Source organism: Artibeus jamaicensis, unplaced genomic scaffold (genome assembly GCF_021234435.1).
Source record: "Artibeus jamaicensis isolate MK-2021 breed Jamaican fruit bat unplaced genomic scaffold, CSHL_Jam_final contig_444, whole genome shotgun sequence".
Classification (NCBI taxonomy): Eukaryota; Metazoa; Chordata; class Mammalia; order Chiroptera; family Phyllostomidae; genus Artibeus; species Artibeus jamaicensis.
The window spans coordinates 6,165,672-6,182,380 of record NW_026521831.1 but is presented as its reverse complement, the minus strand read 5'-3'; the positions used below and the strand labels follow the sequence as shown (position 1 = coordinate 6,182,380).

The 16,709-nt window shown below is 46.5% G+C and overlaps 1 protein-coding gene across 1 annotated transcript in view; it reads right to left on the bottom strand.

The window, feature by feature from the left end:
* ATG2B (autophagy related 2B) overlaps positions 1–16,709 on the bottom strand; it is a 67,853-nt gene that overhangs the window by 28,211 nt on the left and 22,933 nt on the right. Inside the window, exons 12-25 of the mRNA XM_037130287.2 lie at positions 15,713–15,860; positions 14,892–14,984; positions 14,566–14,754; positions 12,651–12,924; positions 11,133–11,235; positions 9,224–9,419; positions 8,793–8,935; positions 4,407–4,564; positions 3,618–3,790; positions 3,045–3,195; positions 1,891–2,090; positions 1,676–1,756; positions 362–468; positions 130–222 (exon numbers count right to left, since the gene is read on the bottom strand). Coding sequence (XP_036986182.2) covers positions 130–222; positions 362–468; positions 1,676–1,756; positions 1,891–2,090; positions 3,045–3,195; positions 3,618–3,790; positions 4,407–4,564; positions 8,793–8,935; positions 9,224–9,419; positions 11,133–11,235; positions 12,651–12,924; positions 14,566–14,754; positions 14,892–14,984; positions 15,713–15,860 — 2,109 coding nt within the window. The remainder of the gene's footprint in view (positions 1–129; positions 223–361; positions 469–1,675; positions 1,757–1,890; positions 2,091–3,044; positions 3,196–3,617; positions 3,791–4,406; positions 4,565–8,792; positions 8,936–9,223; positions 9,420–11,132; positions 11,236–12,650; positions 12,925–14,565; positions 14,755–14,891; positions 14,985–15,712; positions 15,861–16,709) is intronic.

Genomic DNA, 16,709 nt, shown 5'->3' with positions numbered 1-16,709 from the left:
AAAGGCTCACGACTGTTAGCAAAAGCGCGCTGACGTGAACCAACGGCTGGGAATTTCAGGGCAGGGTGCAGACGAGAGGGGCAGGGTGCCCGGCAGCTGCGTCAGTGCCGGCGCGTCTGCCGCGGGTACCTGAGAGTGGAGGACGCCCTGTCCAAGGCCACACTGCTTGAAACGCTGAATGTCTCCACGGTGAGGAGGGACCGGATGGGCAGGTAGAGAGGCCTGATGCCGAAGGGAAAGGTCGGAACGTCAGTCCTTTTCGAAGAGCACTTCGAGTCCTCGACCGAATTACGTGTTCTCTTTACAACCGAGTACGTACTTTAAATAGTACAATTTTATTTTGTGCCATTTGCGGACTAACCTGTAATCAAGCGCGCAGCTCCAGAGATGAACGTGGAAAGTTGTAAATGAAGTCGGAGGGTTATATCCTAGAACGGGTTCATCAGCAATATTCAAGAAGTATAAAATCTATAATCAAAAATATAAAATGCCCTGCTTTAGAAGAAAAAAAAGTTTTGATATGGTACCACTAATACCAATGTAAAACAAAATAGCTCACAAACAAAGCAACCATTTACTGGAAAATCATAATGCTGAAAGGAAAAAATACTTTGAAGAAATTCATTTCCACAAGTATTTACAAAACTAGGATTTGAAATAAAAAGGCCCATCCAACAACCGCACTGCTACAGGAACCTTAGAAAAATCCAAGTTTATGAAACTAACAAAGTATGTATAACACACAGTCAATTCCTTGAAACAACTCTTGAAAGAAACAAATATTTCTAAAGATTGCTTAGAATTGTCCATCAGGCTTTCTAAATAATCCACTGTTGGGAGAAGTTCTTTGTCCTCGATTTACACCGAGCTTAGCCCTCGAACCAGCCCCTCTCCCCGCACCTGCCCGGACACATCTCTAATCTAATGAACAAGCAGGCGAGGCCACGCCTCCCCCTCCCGCCAGGTCAGTGTTCGCACTAACCATTCCCTTCCCCCCTCCCAGACGTAGATACAAGGAACCTGTCCTCACGCTTCTACAGACAGGCAGGCAGGCAGGCGGAACGCAGAGTACCTCCTGTTTCCTACATGCTTTTATGAAAAAAGCCTTCCGGGAGCACCCAAGTTTAAAATAATTCTTTTCCTAGTGACAAAAAGTTCTTTTCTGAGACAAATGAACAGGAATCATCAGTGCACTGGTCTTCATTCTCATATAAAGAGGAGCTGACTTCTTATCCAGGTTCCTCTGCAATAATCAACCGTGCTTCACTCACCATATATCACTCTTACACTGGAAATTAGCTACACAAATCCTCATAGATGCCTCGACCCCGTGGCTGGAGAGCCGCTCTGGAATTGCCGCCCACGGCGCACGTCAGCGCACTGTGCACTGTCCCACCAGGCCAGGCTCTCCACTGGGCCTGCGACACCGAACCCTGCCCTTTCCTGGCTTCCAGGACAACTGTCTGTGAAACGTGCAGGGCCCGGACTTCCAGGTGGAAACACCGATCGCATTCTGGAGTGCTGACGGCACTCTACGTCCGAGCCCGAGAGGTGCTTATAGGGACACGTTCACTTCACGGTGACGCACTGAGCTAAACGCTCAGGACCTGTGGGCTTCTCCACGCGGCCGGGTCAACGTCCAGTTAGAAGGATGGACAATCGGACGCGCTCTTACCTGCTCGTGCCAGCTCAGCCCAGAAGGGAGCACCCGGTGCTGCAGGGTGGCGCCTCTCAGCCCCACGGCCACGAGGAACTCCTGTGCGGGCGACACAAAGGCTCTGGCTCACCACCCGCACACCCCGGAGTTTCCCCACCGAGAAACACGCTTGTGTCGGCCGGTCATCCGACTGACAGCAAGCATTGGACGGCACCGAAGTTTGAAGCGCAGACCTTCGTATTGGACTCGGATTTGTCAGACAGTATTTTCACGGCGACAGACAGCATGTTCGCAGTGTCTCCTCCAGCGCCGTCTGAAGAAGCTCTACTGAGACCATTTTCTTCGGAGGCATAAATAGTAGGCTCCAGCCAGTGCGGGCGGGTGGGTCCGGGCAGGCGCGCTTCCGTGGGAAGAACCACTCCGTCCACCATGCCTACGTCCACATTGCGGCGAAAACATACCAAAGTGATTACTTGAAATTAGTTCATGGACGTCTACAACTGAAGACAAAAACCCAGGTGCCTCCACTGAACACAGCATGAGTCTGGAGGCAACATGAGCGAGAACAATCCAACCCTCTCTGCTGACGGTGGTGTGACTGGCAGCACCCAACTTCAATTTAAATAGGAGAATCTGGTAAACACTGAGAATGTGCAAGTACCTCGTGTCTACCTACGGGGTAACACAGGAAATGTGCTCCAAGAATGGTAAATTCTGTGCCCGTTTTCAAAATGAAGTGTTGCTTGAGAATAAAGAATGTAAAGTCCCATCAACCGATGCATAGAGAATGAGGTATGGTGTGTCCGTAAAATGGAATATGATTTGGCAATAGAAAGGAATGAAATACTAGTACATTTCAATAACCCTGAATACCCAATGTCAGTAGCAAAAGACCATATACTGTATCATTCGATTCAAAGGAAACATCAGGAATACTAAAATCCACAGAGACGGGAAGCACTTTAGTGATTCTTAGGGCTGGGGTGTGGCGGGGCTTCGGTGGGGGTTCGCCTACAGGGCGCAGAGCTTCTTTTGGGGGTGATGAAAACGTTCCTAAGTTGGCTGTGACCATGGTTACACAACTCTGTGAAACACCAAAAACTACAGAAATAGATGTATATTTTAGAGGGTGAATGGTATATGAGAGGTGAATTATATCACATTGCAAAAAAGGAATAGTCAATTTCTAACTCACAGTAAGTATTAATTTGCCAGTGGAACCAGAACCCCCCACAGAAAAACTGCTAACATCAGAGCTCCATTCTCAACAGAATTTATCAAACCAAACCTACGCACGTCTGAACAGAAGCAAACACAGCGCACACACACAATGCCCGATTTGCACACATGCAACGCCCATCCCGCACACACTCGATGCCCGCCCTACCTTTGTGGTACAGGCTGAAGCTGCTGGAGTGAAGGCAGATGTAGTGCTTGTCGTCGAAGCCTTCGTACTTCGTCACACAAAACAACGACCCGCTGTTGAACTCCAACCAGAATTCGCCGTGCTTGTCTTCCAACAGGTCTCCATTGTCTTGCTAACGGAAAAACCACAAAAAACCCAGGCGTCGTTATCGGAAGACAGAAGACCGCACCTCTCAGGTGGCAGCCCCGTGTCTGGCTCCTGATGCCACCCCCACACGGCGGTGCTGCAAACTGAGTCATTCGAGGGGGCCTCTCTGCCAAATGCACCCGTCCTCCGCCCTCCGTTACAGTGGGCAATTCCTCATGATCGCTGCAGGAGCAGAACCGGCACACGTTCTCCACAAGAAGGTGCACGTCACGCGCATCTTTTGATCTGCAATGAAGGGTAATGTTCCGAAGGTGCTGTCTGTCGCCAGGAGGGGCCTCAGAGAATGGGACTTCCTCCGTCCCTGAACCAGCGCCACACTCCCTGGCCACTGGGTGTCACATGGTAGATCCGCCCTGGAGAAATCACTTCAGAGCTGTAAACCCTCACCTTGACGTCCGTAAACACTGCCACTAATCCGTGATTAATGCTCAGAAGGACTGAGAGGAGACTCTGCGAGTGTTTGTTCTGAGAGTCGAGTTTTTTTTTCCTGCGGGATCGATAGTTGGGATCCAGAGTGGAGAAGTACTGCAGCGTCTCCTCCTCAGACCCGCTCTCCTCGTCTATGAGAAACAAACGTCAGGTTACGTGGTTCCCGCAGCTTACGTTAAAAGAGAGCAACTTGAACATTATCACAAGAACATTTACTTTACAACCTGTTATTTTTAGGGTCTAGTGTAACAATAAAAACGTACTTGCTCTATTTTTTCATTTTACCACTGAACTGCAGACAATGTATATGTTTTCCCTATAAAAATAACATAATTAACTAATAATAACTAATAATAATAACTAATAATAATATTCTCAATATATAGATACAAGTGGGGAAATATAAATTACTAAAAGATATTATAATACATAAATGGAAAACATCATCAAATAAAAGGTTCCTACTTTATTGATAAACCAGTCAGTGACTTCAGAACAAATTTAAAATGTATTACCATAGTACCCTGGCTGGTGTGGCTCAGTGGATTGAATGCCAGCCTGAGAACCAAAGGGTCGCTGGTTCAATTCCCAGTCAGGGCACATGTCTGGGTTCTAGCTAGGTCCCCAGTAGGGGGCGCATGAGAGGCAACCACACACTGCTGTTTCTCTCCTTCTCTTTCTCCTACCCTTCCCCTCTGTCTAAAAATAAATAACTAGAATCTTAAAAAAAAAGATAAAATATATTACCATAGTGAACTGTAGATTTAAATGGACTAAAGCTGTCTTTGTTGAAGGTATTGATCAGCTGACTGGCCACTGAGAGCCCGACACCATAGGAAATATTTTCAAAAGTCTCCACTGGTGAAGGAGCTGTTGGTTCCCACAGTAACAGGTCATTGAAGATCCTATAAAGACAAAGTTGAAAAATAAGCTCCTAATTCCTGGTTGAACTGAAGGCAGACAAAAAAAAATCCTTTTAAGAAATCATATGAATAATAACTTGTCTAAATGGTGAAATAGAAATTAGATTGTTTTAAAAAATATCAATCATGTTCATATAATGGAAAAATAACTGATATGGCTACAATGGAGGGAGTGAGACAGGAATCTGGAGAAGTAGACACCTAGTTAGACACCTGCCTGCTTTTACCTGGGTCACCTATGACATTATATGCATCAGATTACACACATCTAAATGTACTTGAAGGAAGTTAATGAAAAAATTCTTCAAAAAACCCAAGAACAAAAGGAAGACCGTCCACACACGAGCGCCTGTGGGCTGTAGTAGATTGTGCATCTCGCTCGACCTTCCCCCAATCCCGAGGGGCAGCCAAGGGAGAGTCCTTACCACCACTTGACACTTGAAGAGCCTGCCTCATACAGGTTAAGTGACCTGCCCAAGGTCACACAGCTAATTGCTGGGAGAACTGGGACCAGAGCCCAGATCATGGCCGCTCCCAGTGCACTTCTGTGTTTCTCAGGTTCTCGAGGGTTACCTGCTTTTTCCCTCTTCACCAAAAGCAGGTTCATTGGGAAGACTGCGTGAGGTGAAGAAGGCATACGGAACAGGGAATGAAGAGAGGAAACCTTTTCCATGTTTTAATGATTTTTGAGAGAGAGAAACAGCAAGTTGCTGTTCCAAGCTTGTTGATGCATTCATCGGTTGATTCTTGTATGTGCCCTGGCTGGGGGTTGAACCTGAGACCTTGGCGTATGGGGATGACATTCTAACCAACTGACCTACCTGGCCAGGGTCAAGAAAGGAAATCTCTCTACCTAACAAGGAAGCCAAGTCAATACTGGTGACTAGTGGGGTGGTGACAGGCGTCAAGCTAGGCTACTACCAGGCCCTACTTTCTTAAAGAATGAGTTGTCACTAATCAGGGGTCCTTCTGCCCTGACCCTCCCCTCCTGACCCGTCTACATTTTCACGAAAACAAAGCCTTTTCGGTGTCCCCTCTGGGGCCCTCTGATAGGCTGGGACCCGCAGCACCTCCCCTGCGTGCACACAGCTAAACCGCAGCACCCATGCCCTGATACCACTGCATTTTCTTGCCTCCTGCACTGCACCCTCAGCCATCCCCGTCTGCGCCCGGCGCAGTGGCGCTCACGGAGCAGGCAGGGAAGTGCAGGAGGATGCCGCAGGCGCAGACTCACGGTAAAGCCTGGTGTGACCACCCAGCGAGACGCCCCGTGATGACGTGCGGCCCTCCCTGTGAGAGGCCACGTGTCTAGGAGCCGCCCGGGGCCACGTCCTGAGCTGCCGAAGCCCTAAAGAGTCCAAACCAAGCCCGAGCACTGGGACTTACAGTAGACGGCACTCCCCACCCGAAAGGACGCCTTCGGAAGGTTCTCCAGGTGAAGGACCCCAGGCAGAGAGGACAGAGACGCGTCGCATCTCAGACAAACAGAGCAGAGCCCCAAAACTGGGCGGTGCTCACTTGGCCCATGGCTTCTTGGGAATTTTTATTAAAACAAAAGAGTTTCAATCCAGATGGCAGTCTAAACTCCGATATAAATAATGTAAAAATGAATTTTCTCAGGACATGCTCTTTACCTTATTTCCTACAACCGTCCTCCTATCTTCATGGATTAAAGCGAAACTATTACTCAGAGTAAAACTCAAGTTCATGGTATGTAAATAAAGTCTCATGATTTTACTCCTTTCCTTGTTTATACTTTCATCCAAGCACAGTCTTGGTATCCTTAACACTATGACACCCTGGGTGAAGTTTTTAATGTCCAGAAAGAAAACACAAGATATTTATGGACACATCACCATGATTCTGTGACAATGAGCCTAAAAGACAACAAAAGTTCAATAACTACTTAATAAAACCAATTAGGCTTGGCTGGTGTAGCTCAGTGGATTGAGTGCTGGCCTGTGAACCAAATGGTCACTGGTTCGATTCCCAGTCAGGACACATGCCTGGGTTGCAGGCCAGGTCCCCAGTGGGGGCGTGTGAGAGGCAACTGCACATTGACGTTTCTCTCCCTCTGTTTCTCCTTCCCTTCCCCTCTGTGTAAAAATAAATAAAATATTTTTTAAAAGCCCATTAGAATTCTTTTTAGTGTTCTATTCTAAAGGACCTTGAAGAAAACTTTCATGTACCTGAGACTGTCTTTTAAAAGGAGCCAGTCGGCCAAGGCACTAAAGGAATAAACCAGTATTTTACATGTATAAAGTAAAGATAGAGTTGGTTATAGCTCCTACTCAGATATTTTTTTAATTATACACATAAAAGGACATTATGGAGAACCCGAGTGGACGCTGGGGACGAATGGTAGTGACGTGTAAGATCCACGCCCTCGCTGTGACCGGTGAACTGTGGTCCTGCAGAAAACGCCCGTGTGGGCGGTCAGTGCCCCAGTGCTCACAGCTGAAGGGGCACTCGGTCAGCAACTTACTTTCAAATGGCTCAGGGGGGAGAAGGTTTTTTTGCTGTACTTGCAACTTTTCTGTAAGTTTAAGAATGCTTAACACTTTCAAAATAATACTAATTTTAAAATTTACAAATACATACTAAACCAAATAAGGGGCAAAGAGTTCACACCCTGACGAGCTCAGATGCATGGCTCACGTAACCCGCAGTGCACAGGGCACTGTGGGACTCGCACCGTTCTAGGGGCCGAGTGTGAGCGGGCCGAGTCAGAGAAGTAGAAGCTCTCGAGCAGCCCTGGCTGAACCAGCTCTGCAGGTGAACGGACGATCTCAAGCTGCCTGATGTAAGCAATCACCAGCCCCACCTGCCGCACTGGTGGCTGTCGCCCGCACGCTCACCACCAACTGCCAGCAGAGACCACCTCTAGCACAGCTGAGAGCTGCCCCGCCAGCTGAGCTCTAGTTCCGCACATTCACCACGGGTCAGCGGGGTTCGGCCTCCAAACTGCTCACCCCGCTCTACCCGTTACTGTAAGTACAGTTTAATTACATGTTGTGCCAGCCGATAACTTTTGAGTATACAGACAGAGGTGGAAAAATCCTAAAACCTGGGACTCGGCACTCAAATCGCTTTGAGACTTTTTTACTCCACTTTAAAAGAACCGAATCTAAACTCTGCAGACAAAGCCTTTCACGTATACATGATGCAAAAATTCCAACCAGTGACTCATACTGAAAACCCGGCCTTTTCCTATATTTTAAGAATAAGTGGTATATAAACACATATTTGTAAACTGCATGTTGAAGGTGTGTGTCACTGGTCTAATTTCCCAATGCAACCAAAGACCGAGCACCACAGAAAGACCAAAACATGGACAAAGCCCTCTGCCCTCGACCTTGAACTAGCCATTTGGTTCTGTGCAGTCTTCTTTGCCTCACACACCTGCAGGCTCCTGGTAGACACTCCTCAAGTACAAAACAAGGAAAACAGTCTAGAGATCAGTAGTTGCCAAACTTCAGATCATATGTAAACCCTAACAGTTAAAAAAAATTATGGAAGCGCCCTAGTGTCAACTCATAAATTACACGTAACTATTATCTACAAGTTATATACATTATGAAACAAATATAAAATAGAAATTTTTTAAGGTTTTTTTTTTACGTTAAGTAGAAGCGTGATGTTTTCTTCCTACAGTCAGTCAGTGGACTGTCCTGTGAATCTCATCTTCAAGACAACTGAACTAAGCAGATCTTTCTGGAACTCAATTTTCCAATTCTGAGACCAACATTCCTGGTCACTGGTGGTCGGTGAGGAGACCCGGCTTATTATCACCAGTCCAGGAATAACAACGGGCCAGTTCTATCTGAGACCAAGTCAATCTTCAGCAGAAAGTACAGTGTGAAGTTCCTGAAGGCGAACCGAAGTCAGAGGAACTTGCCCACACTGCAGGAATGCGCCCTGGTCCTTTCATGTCACTGCACACGGAGAAGAGGTGTGTGCTCAGGACCCGCAGTGAGGTGACGGAGGGCAAAGTGAGTAAACATCTCACACGTGCAGAATGCAGTTACCGGACACGCTGGTGAGGACATTCTGCACACCGTAACCAGGACAGTTCTATCACCACACCCCACAGAGGGCACGGATGGGGAGAGAATATTGAGGCAAAGAAAGAAAGGGGGAGACAGGGAGGCATGAGGCAGTTGAGCAGGAGGGTCTGTCCCAGAGAGTCAACTGCAGGTGTGTAGCTCACCTGTTATAAAGCTTCTCATAAAAGCTTTTGTTCGGCAGCGTTACGTGGACATCAGGCAGCGTGAGCTCCAACACGTAGTGAGAATTGCTGATGGCTTTGTCCTGGAACTCCGTCATTTCCACAGGGTCTCCTGGCATCACCATCTAAAACATAACAGTTTAGCACACACACAAAAAAATGCATCCCGTAACCATTTTACGTTTAAAATAGTAGTTGCACCTTCTTAATCTAGGCACAGGGCTTGGTGTGTAGCAAATAAGCAAGCATGTAACTTGTAACTTTTAACCAAGGAAAAAACAGACCTATTGTTCAACCTTGGAGTTGGAAACCTAGTGCGAACAGAACACGAAGTTGTTTTCATTTAAGAAGATTTAAAGCCATAGCCACATGCTGGGGGTACTGTCCGTGGCCCGCACGCACGGGAATCGTACCTGTTCGTTCTCAAACATGACCCTTCGAGAAGAGAAGGGAGAGGGCGCAGGCCTCCGGAGGTCGCACACGTCCTTCAGGGAGTGAGCGCCTCCTTCCTCCTCATCCTGGTAGTGGCCGTCGCTCTCCTCCTCCTCCTCGGCTGCGACTCTCTCCAGAATGGAATGCATGGCTGGCGGGTTCACTTTTAGCACAATCCTGAGAGCAAGGGCAATTTTAAAGATCAAGATCTATGTGTCGACTGAGAAACTTTAACTTTCATGTAAATTAATGCAAAGACCACTGATGGTGTCATTGATGGTGGGAATTCAGCTTCTCTGCCAAGTCTGCTTACATCTGATCTACCCACTTCCGGGTGTGGTGTCAACTTAAAAGTGTGGAATTGATGAGACAAGTAAACAAAAGAAAGGCATTAGTATTTTATTGAAAATCTGATCTTTTGAAGATACAAAGATTATTATTTTTTTATTTATCTTTAGAGGGGAAGGGAACGAGAGAGGGAGAGAAATATCAATGTGTGGTTGTCTCTCGTACGTCCCCTGCTGGGAACTGGCCTGCAACCCAGGCATGTGCCCTGACTGGGAATTGAACCTCGATCCTCTGGTTCGCAGGCCCGTGCTGAATCCACTGAGTTACACCAGCCAGGGCTAATGTTAAATTTCACATTTAAAAATCACCCTTCAGCAAGCTCTACCTAAGAATTCCATTTCTGCCCTGCTGCCCAGGCCCCCTCCACACGCGGTCTGCTCCGCCGCGATGGAACACGTGCCTGGGAAACCTCATGTCACAGACGAGCACGGATGGAGAAGGAGAGACCGATCAGGGAACGTTTTCAGAGCCGCGACAGCGAACCCTTCAGGGTTCTCAACGCTAAGAGGCCGTGTCCGTCCTCTGCTGGCTCGTCGCCGGCACAGGGCTGTGTCGTCTCTCCTTCGCCACGTCAGCCCGTTGTCATGAGACAGCACGACCACCCCGAGTACGACAGACGTCTGGGCGGCAGCTACAGTGGCTCTTTTTCCTACACAGATGAACTGTCTCACCTATTTCCTAATTTAGAGATACTCTAATGTAGGTTGTGCTTCCAAATCACGTAATTGGAGTAGACCCATCTCTCACAGCGAGAACTCACGCCCCACAGTCCCGCAGCGTCCCTCATGGACGACATCTGTCTGAGGAGTGTGACGGGTCTGATGAGCGGGGGTAAAAGCGGGTGGGCAGGAAATGGTCCCCAAAAAGTCACTTTCTGAGGTTTCCAGTGCTTGGTTTCCAGGATAATACTGGATCGTTACTTCGAGTAAACTACGTCCTTCTAAACACAGCCCAAGCCCACGATGGGGCTAACGCCACCTATCGAACAGCACTGCTGCCTGGCACCCTGAGGCAGCAGTCCCCCAGTGCCCCCCGTCTGCTGCAGGCCGGAGCCACCTGCTGTGACTGTCCCGCTGCACTGACGCCCAGGCTCTCTCCGAGAGTCCTACGGTGGGGCCCAGGAGGCAGCATTTTGAAAAGGCTCCCAGATTTGAAAGACACTGTTCCAAAGCATTACTAACTATAAAATGCACTTGACAACTAACCAGATGGTGCCCTGTGCCATCTCTCCCACCACAGCCTTGAACTATTTTTACAGTGACCCACGATTCCTTGGTCCCTCTACTTTGACTAGGAAACTTGAGGCCAGAGAACACATCTTATGCTTCCATCTCTCACAATACCTAATGCACACCTTTCATAGAGCAGTTCTCAATATGTATTTTTTACTTCATCTGTCCACCTTCCTCTGGGTTCTCTCATCAGGGCTGGATATTTTTAGCTTAAATTTAATAGCCGGAATGGTGGTTCAGAAGACTACAATAATTTAATTCTGAAAGGACACTCTCACTAAGGGCATGCGTCACCCGACTGCTGACTCACCGGGGCCAGTCGAAGTCGTCTGATGAGGCTGTGTCTCCGTCCGCCCCACTGGACACGTGGGCAAACTTGACAGAGGGCTCTCCTTTCTCTTCCTGGAATGACCCTGATGAAACCAGACTGATTAGTTGAAGTGCACCTCTCCTCAAGGGCTGGAAGGTGCTTTCCTCCTTAGGGAAGCAAAGACCCTCCGGGTCAGGGACGCAATGCAGCATTAGATTCTACAGCTTTCACTCGTGTGCTCCCGTTTCCAGTGGACATGGCGGGAGACAGAATGGGCAGGTAAATTAAAGACGCCGCTTTCTGTTCACACTCAAGTGTCTCAGTGCCGGTGTGCAAGTGCATGGGCACGATCGTGACAGTAAATACATCAGGCACCGCTTACTGAGTGCCACCGGATGGCTAGTCCTCATAAAAGCTTATGCAGTTAATCTAGGAACACAGAGAAAATAACGACATGTCTTAAATGTCGACTCTGTATCAAGGACTGTCAGAACCACCTCTACTTACAATAACCTGAGTCATGTCTCTCCGTTCCATTTTACAAACACTGCCTTTCCTCCAGAATAATGAGTTTCTTACAACTGGAAGCAAGGAGACCAGATAACCCTAAATGCCCTTTCAGGAAGTCACAATTGGCAACAGTAAATTCTCAGTATCTCTAAGAACGTGTAAGCTCAGAGAGAACATGGGAAGGGAAACTTGGCCGGGACTCCCAGAGCGGGAGATGGGCAGAGTGAGGGTGTGGCAGGAAGGTGTGGTCAGGGGCGGAGTGGGGCACTGCACAGGGGAGGTGTGGGGCGAGGTGGGTTGTTAAGAAATCACACACACACACATGCACACACACATACAAGACCCACATCACAATCTTGCTGAGCTAGAATCTCCATGGACTAGATTCACTCTTAGTGTATGCTGACGAAACAAAGTAACACAGAAAAACTTAAAACAGGTTGTACAAAGCAAAGTCCCTGGAGAGCAAGCAGCATAGCGATGAACAGCTCTGGTGCTGGACTTGGGTCTGGGTCCTGGTTCTGCCTCTTATATCCACATGAGCTTGGAAGGCCCCTCCTCCTAAGACTACAGATTCCCCGTGTGCAAGTGACGGAAATGATCGGAAGGAATCAGCCTGCACAGTTGTGATGATTAAACAAGAGTGTGTGCGGTGCTTACACACAGCGGCTAACACGCAGCGGCTGACACGGAGCGGCTGACACGGAGTGGCTGACACGGAGCGGCACTGCACCGCTGGCTGCTGGCAGCCCTCCAAGTGCAGGGGAACGTGTGGCGGGGGCTAAAATGCAGGCAGCGGCACAACATTCCCCTGGAGACAAGTTTTAACGGAGCGAATAAATCATCACGCTAACTAATTTCTTTTCGAAAAGCGGCTACTCGTGTTCTCCGACACGCAGCTCCTTCATCTGACTGCATTCTGCCCTGCCGTACACTTTCTCGCGCTCTAAGCCTCAGGGGCAGCTGTGGGTCTGTGGTCTGGGGCCTTCCAGGCACCTTCGATCTTACCGGCTAGTTCTCTGAATGTGAGTTCCAGTTTCATTTGTTCTGGGGTGGACCCTCCGATGAATTCGGTCTTAAATTCTAGATCTGTAAATGCTAAATGAAGAATCTCCTTCTGAAGCGACTTCTTAAACCACGGGCCTCTTTCCTGATCTGCTCGAAGGTCCGGTATTGGGAAGCGGACGGACAGGCTCAGCGCAGGCGTGGCGACCTGGACGGACACCCGGCAGTTCGTGGGGCTGTGCGAGTCGTCGAGGAAGACCTCCGTGAAAGCCTTGTGCTGGAAACAAGGTGTCAGAACACAGGCCAAGGGTGAGGTCAGGTACATAAATGTAAATGACATTAGTATCCAACATCACAGCATGCGTACTCACTATTTCCTCAACCAGTACAATGCACTAAAATACAGCCCGAAATAACCACTACAATGTTGGCTTGGTGTAATGAACTCTGATAGTCCAACAGCTACTAACGAAAGCCAGGACTACTGGCAAAAGGCAAAACCTCATATAAAATAAATGAATGAATAAATAAAAATAAAAGCTGAACCAAAGTGAAGACTTGGGCACCAAAGATGCATATATATTTTACCAGAGACTAAAAAAAGAACAACACATAAATTAGCTTATCAACAACTTCAACAGTTACAAACCACTCTGGTACCAGCACCCAATCTGAAGGCTTTATGTACAAACACGCTACTTTAAAGGTTCGGTGAGAACGTGAAATCACACGAACCACGCCAACTGCTAGGGCCCATCCCTGACACATTTTGTGTTTCAGGGACCAGGCCCAAGGCCGGCAAATCACAGGTTCTAAACAAACTTCACTAAACGACTCACTCTGGGTCCCCATCCAGCTCAAGGGCGTGACCCCAGCACATGGCTCTCCCAAACCAAAACTGGCTTCATGCACCACTTCACTCAAAGCCACGTTATAATAAAAAGTACAAAGAAAGTGCCCTTCGATGAAAGCCCGTGTCTACTCTTTCTCTAAAATGTATTGAAACAAAAACCTCTGGTCCAGGGTTTAGCACTGGGACCTCAGCACAAGGAACCTGAGAGGTTAAACTGCCGCCCCAGTGCATCTATGGCTAACAGCAAAGAGAGACACTGGCCCCAACAGAACTTCAAACAACAAGCAGTTGGTAACAGAAAGCAAAGAATGCTGATTTAACGACGCGAATACCATCGCTAATGGAGGGAGCAGCGAATAAAGTACAAAAATATACAGAGCTCACCCCCTTTCTTTTCAAGTCATCTCTGTGGCTGGTCCTGCATCCTCCCCCGCCACTCCCCAATTCCTAACAGACAGAGTTCTGGCAAATCTGACTTACTTGATTTGCTTAGAAAAGACACCAGGCACCAGATCTAAGCAAAAGTGATATAATGTGGTACTCCATAACACAATCCAATATATTATGTTCCTATTTTCAAAAGTATATTTTCTATGGTCTACATTTTCTAGGTGGCTCAAGTACTTTGTGAAATGTGTGAACAAGCTTTTGCGAAGACATTATCATCGCAGTTTGTAAACTTCAGATAACATGGAAAAGGAAAGGGAATCCCATTCTATCGCCCTAACGTAATTACCGCGACCAATGGGCATATTTCTACCCACTGGTTTTCTATACGTCAATTCGATTCACAGCGCTGAATGGAAGCTTACTTCTTCACGAGCCTCTCACAGCACCGTCTTCATAACCATCATTTAAAACAGGTGCACAGAAGTTCACTCAGTGTATCAACAAAACTTACCCAGCTGTCTAGTGTCCAGACATAAAACATGTCTCCATTTTTTCATTATTACAAATAATGCTGTTTTCATAATATATGCGCAGAAACAATCCAAAGAAACAATCCAAATAAGCCTACTAGCTAGCAATAATTCTGATTAGTATTGGCAAGTTCTTTATACTTACCAGACTAATATGCTTGTTATATGAAGCGTACATGTGAGATGCCATCATCTCTACTGTAGTAAGTTTCTGTGGTTGCAGCAAGGAGTTTAACCTGTCCACAATACTGATGTCCAGCTCACAAAACACTGGACTTAGTTTAATTTGCAATTCCGCCTTCTGAGGAACAGAACTAAGTCTTGCCTGATTACTCTTTAAGACAAGAAAAGGGAGAGCATTATATGATCACTAACAAAACTACAAAATCAAGCCCATACCTTCCAATCATGACAAAACACACACCCAGCAAGAATTCACATGCCAGGGGACCACAGGAAAAGGCCGCTCACCTGGGGCCCTCTGCTCTCAGAATGCTTGTAGTGCAGCTGAAGACACACGGGGGAGTGGGAGTCAGAGTGTTCTTCGGAATGGAACATCAAAAGCTTAAAAACAAAGACAAAGATCAAGGTAAACATTAAGTTATCATTTTAATCACAAGGATTAATAGAGGTGCTAACGTAACGTTGGGAAGAATTTTTGGGAGCCAGAAAACTTTGCTTTACCATGTGAATCTTAGAAAAGTTAATGAATGTCTGTGATACTTAGTGTCTCATCTATGAAACGTAGGGGAGGATTCAAATAAAAAACCATGCCCAAGGGAGTGCTTCGAAATAAAACCATGTATAAGGGTAAAGCGAAAGCAACAAATGTCACTTTGGTGGCTTTGAAGTTTCTCTAGGACACACTGTTAAGACAGGAACAAAAACATCAATAATAAAGGAACACGAGGCATGTCACTGTCTTCCACGGTGAACAGTTCTTAGCATGCAGAAGTGTCTGTGTGTGAATTCTTGCTGGGTGTGTGGAATAATGGACTTCTTTTGAAAGTAAGGATGCTTGAAAACTGAGTGATGTCATTTGTCCCATAACCTGTCTGCCACTCTAAAAAGCCACCTCTAAACTAAAAATTTTAACCGACTATTATGGCCTTGAATGCCACCCTTAAAACTCTACTTCAACAAAACACAAATGCTCAGGCACATGCCGACACACCTCTTCCTATGTGACTTCCTATCCCTTCTTTAAAGAAAACCATGGCTGTTCACACAGTTCTCTAAAAAGCAAGGCAGACTGGAAGAAGGGCCACAAGGGAAAGGTCTTCGGCGCTCACCTCCGTGTAGTGAGGAGGAGAGTGGCAGTCCGTGGGGAATAGGCACTCCAACAGCTCCATGCGCCCGATGGACATGTCGGTGCTAAAGTGCCTGGACGCTGACCTTTGTCTTTGTTCATAGGACACTTTGATGCCAGTACCTATAAATCTATCACAAGAAATGCAGCCTTTAAGAGTGTCCACTTATTTCTAGATTGAACAGTGTATAAACAGTGCGCGAGTGTTCATAAAGTTTAACAATTACCTACCTATTCTGACACATTCAAGTTGTAAATAATATTCCTAAGGATACTAACCAGAAAGATTACTTCAAATTTACCCGGCACAAGATTTTAAAAAAACAGTTCTGTTGACAGGAAATTATCCAAGGCATATTTATTTCCCAAAACTGCCCTTCTTCCTTCCTTTATCCCCTGCAATTTACACTGCAGGGGCTAGAGTCTTTAACATCTGTAATGTATACACATGTAATAGTTTCTTAAAATTATCTAAAAGCATCATGCAATATTTTTAAAACTTCAGTGGAGTTCAAATGAAGGTAGTTCTCTAGTTTTTATTGTTTCTGTTATATTTCTACTGACAGATACTTGAAACCTTGTCAAAACCCAGAAGAAAATAATGTTTTTTGAAGTTTGATTATAAATAAATACTCTGGTTCTAACCTGCAAAATTTATTTTGCTAGGTATAAAAACTAATTTATGTATTAATTTTAACACTCAAAAAAGTTAAAGTTAAAACAAAAGCCCAAGCTATTTTCTAAAAATGTTAATACATGGTATAAGTCATTGTATTCATACAATAACATGACAATTCATAGGTCACTTTCATGTTAAAATCCATAGCATGTGCACGTTAACAATATTATACTTACAAGTTTGTCTCATCTATTAGAACTCAACTCATGAAGAGATCACTGGCTACTTGGACAGCTCTGATTTTTTAAGTAGAAGGTGAAACATGGAGCACCCAAGCTCGATCGGCCTTGGTGGGCCATTT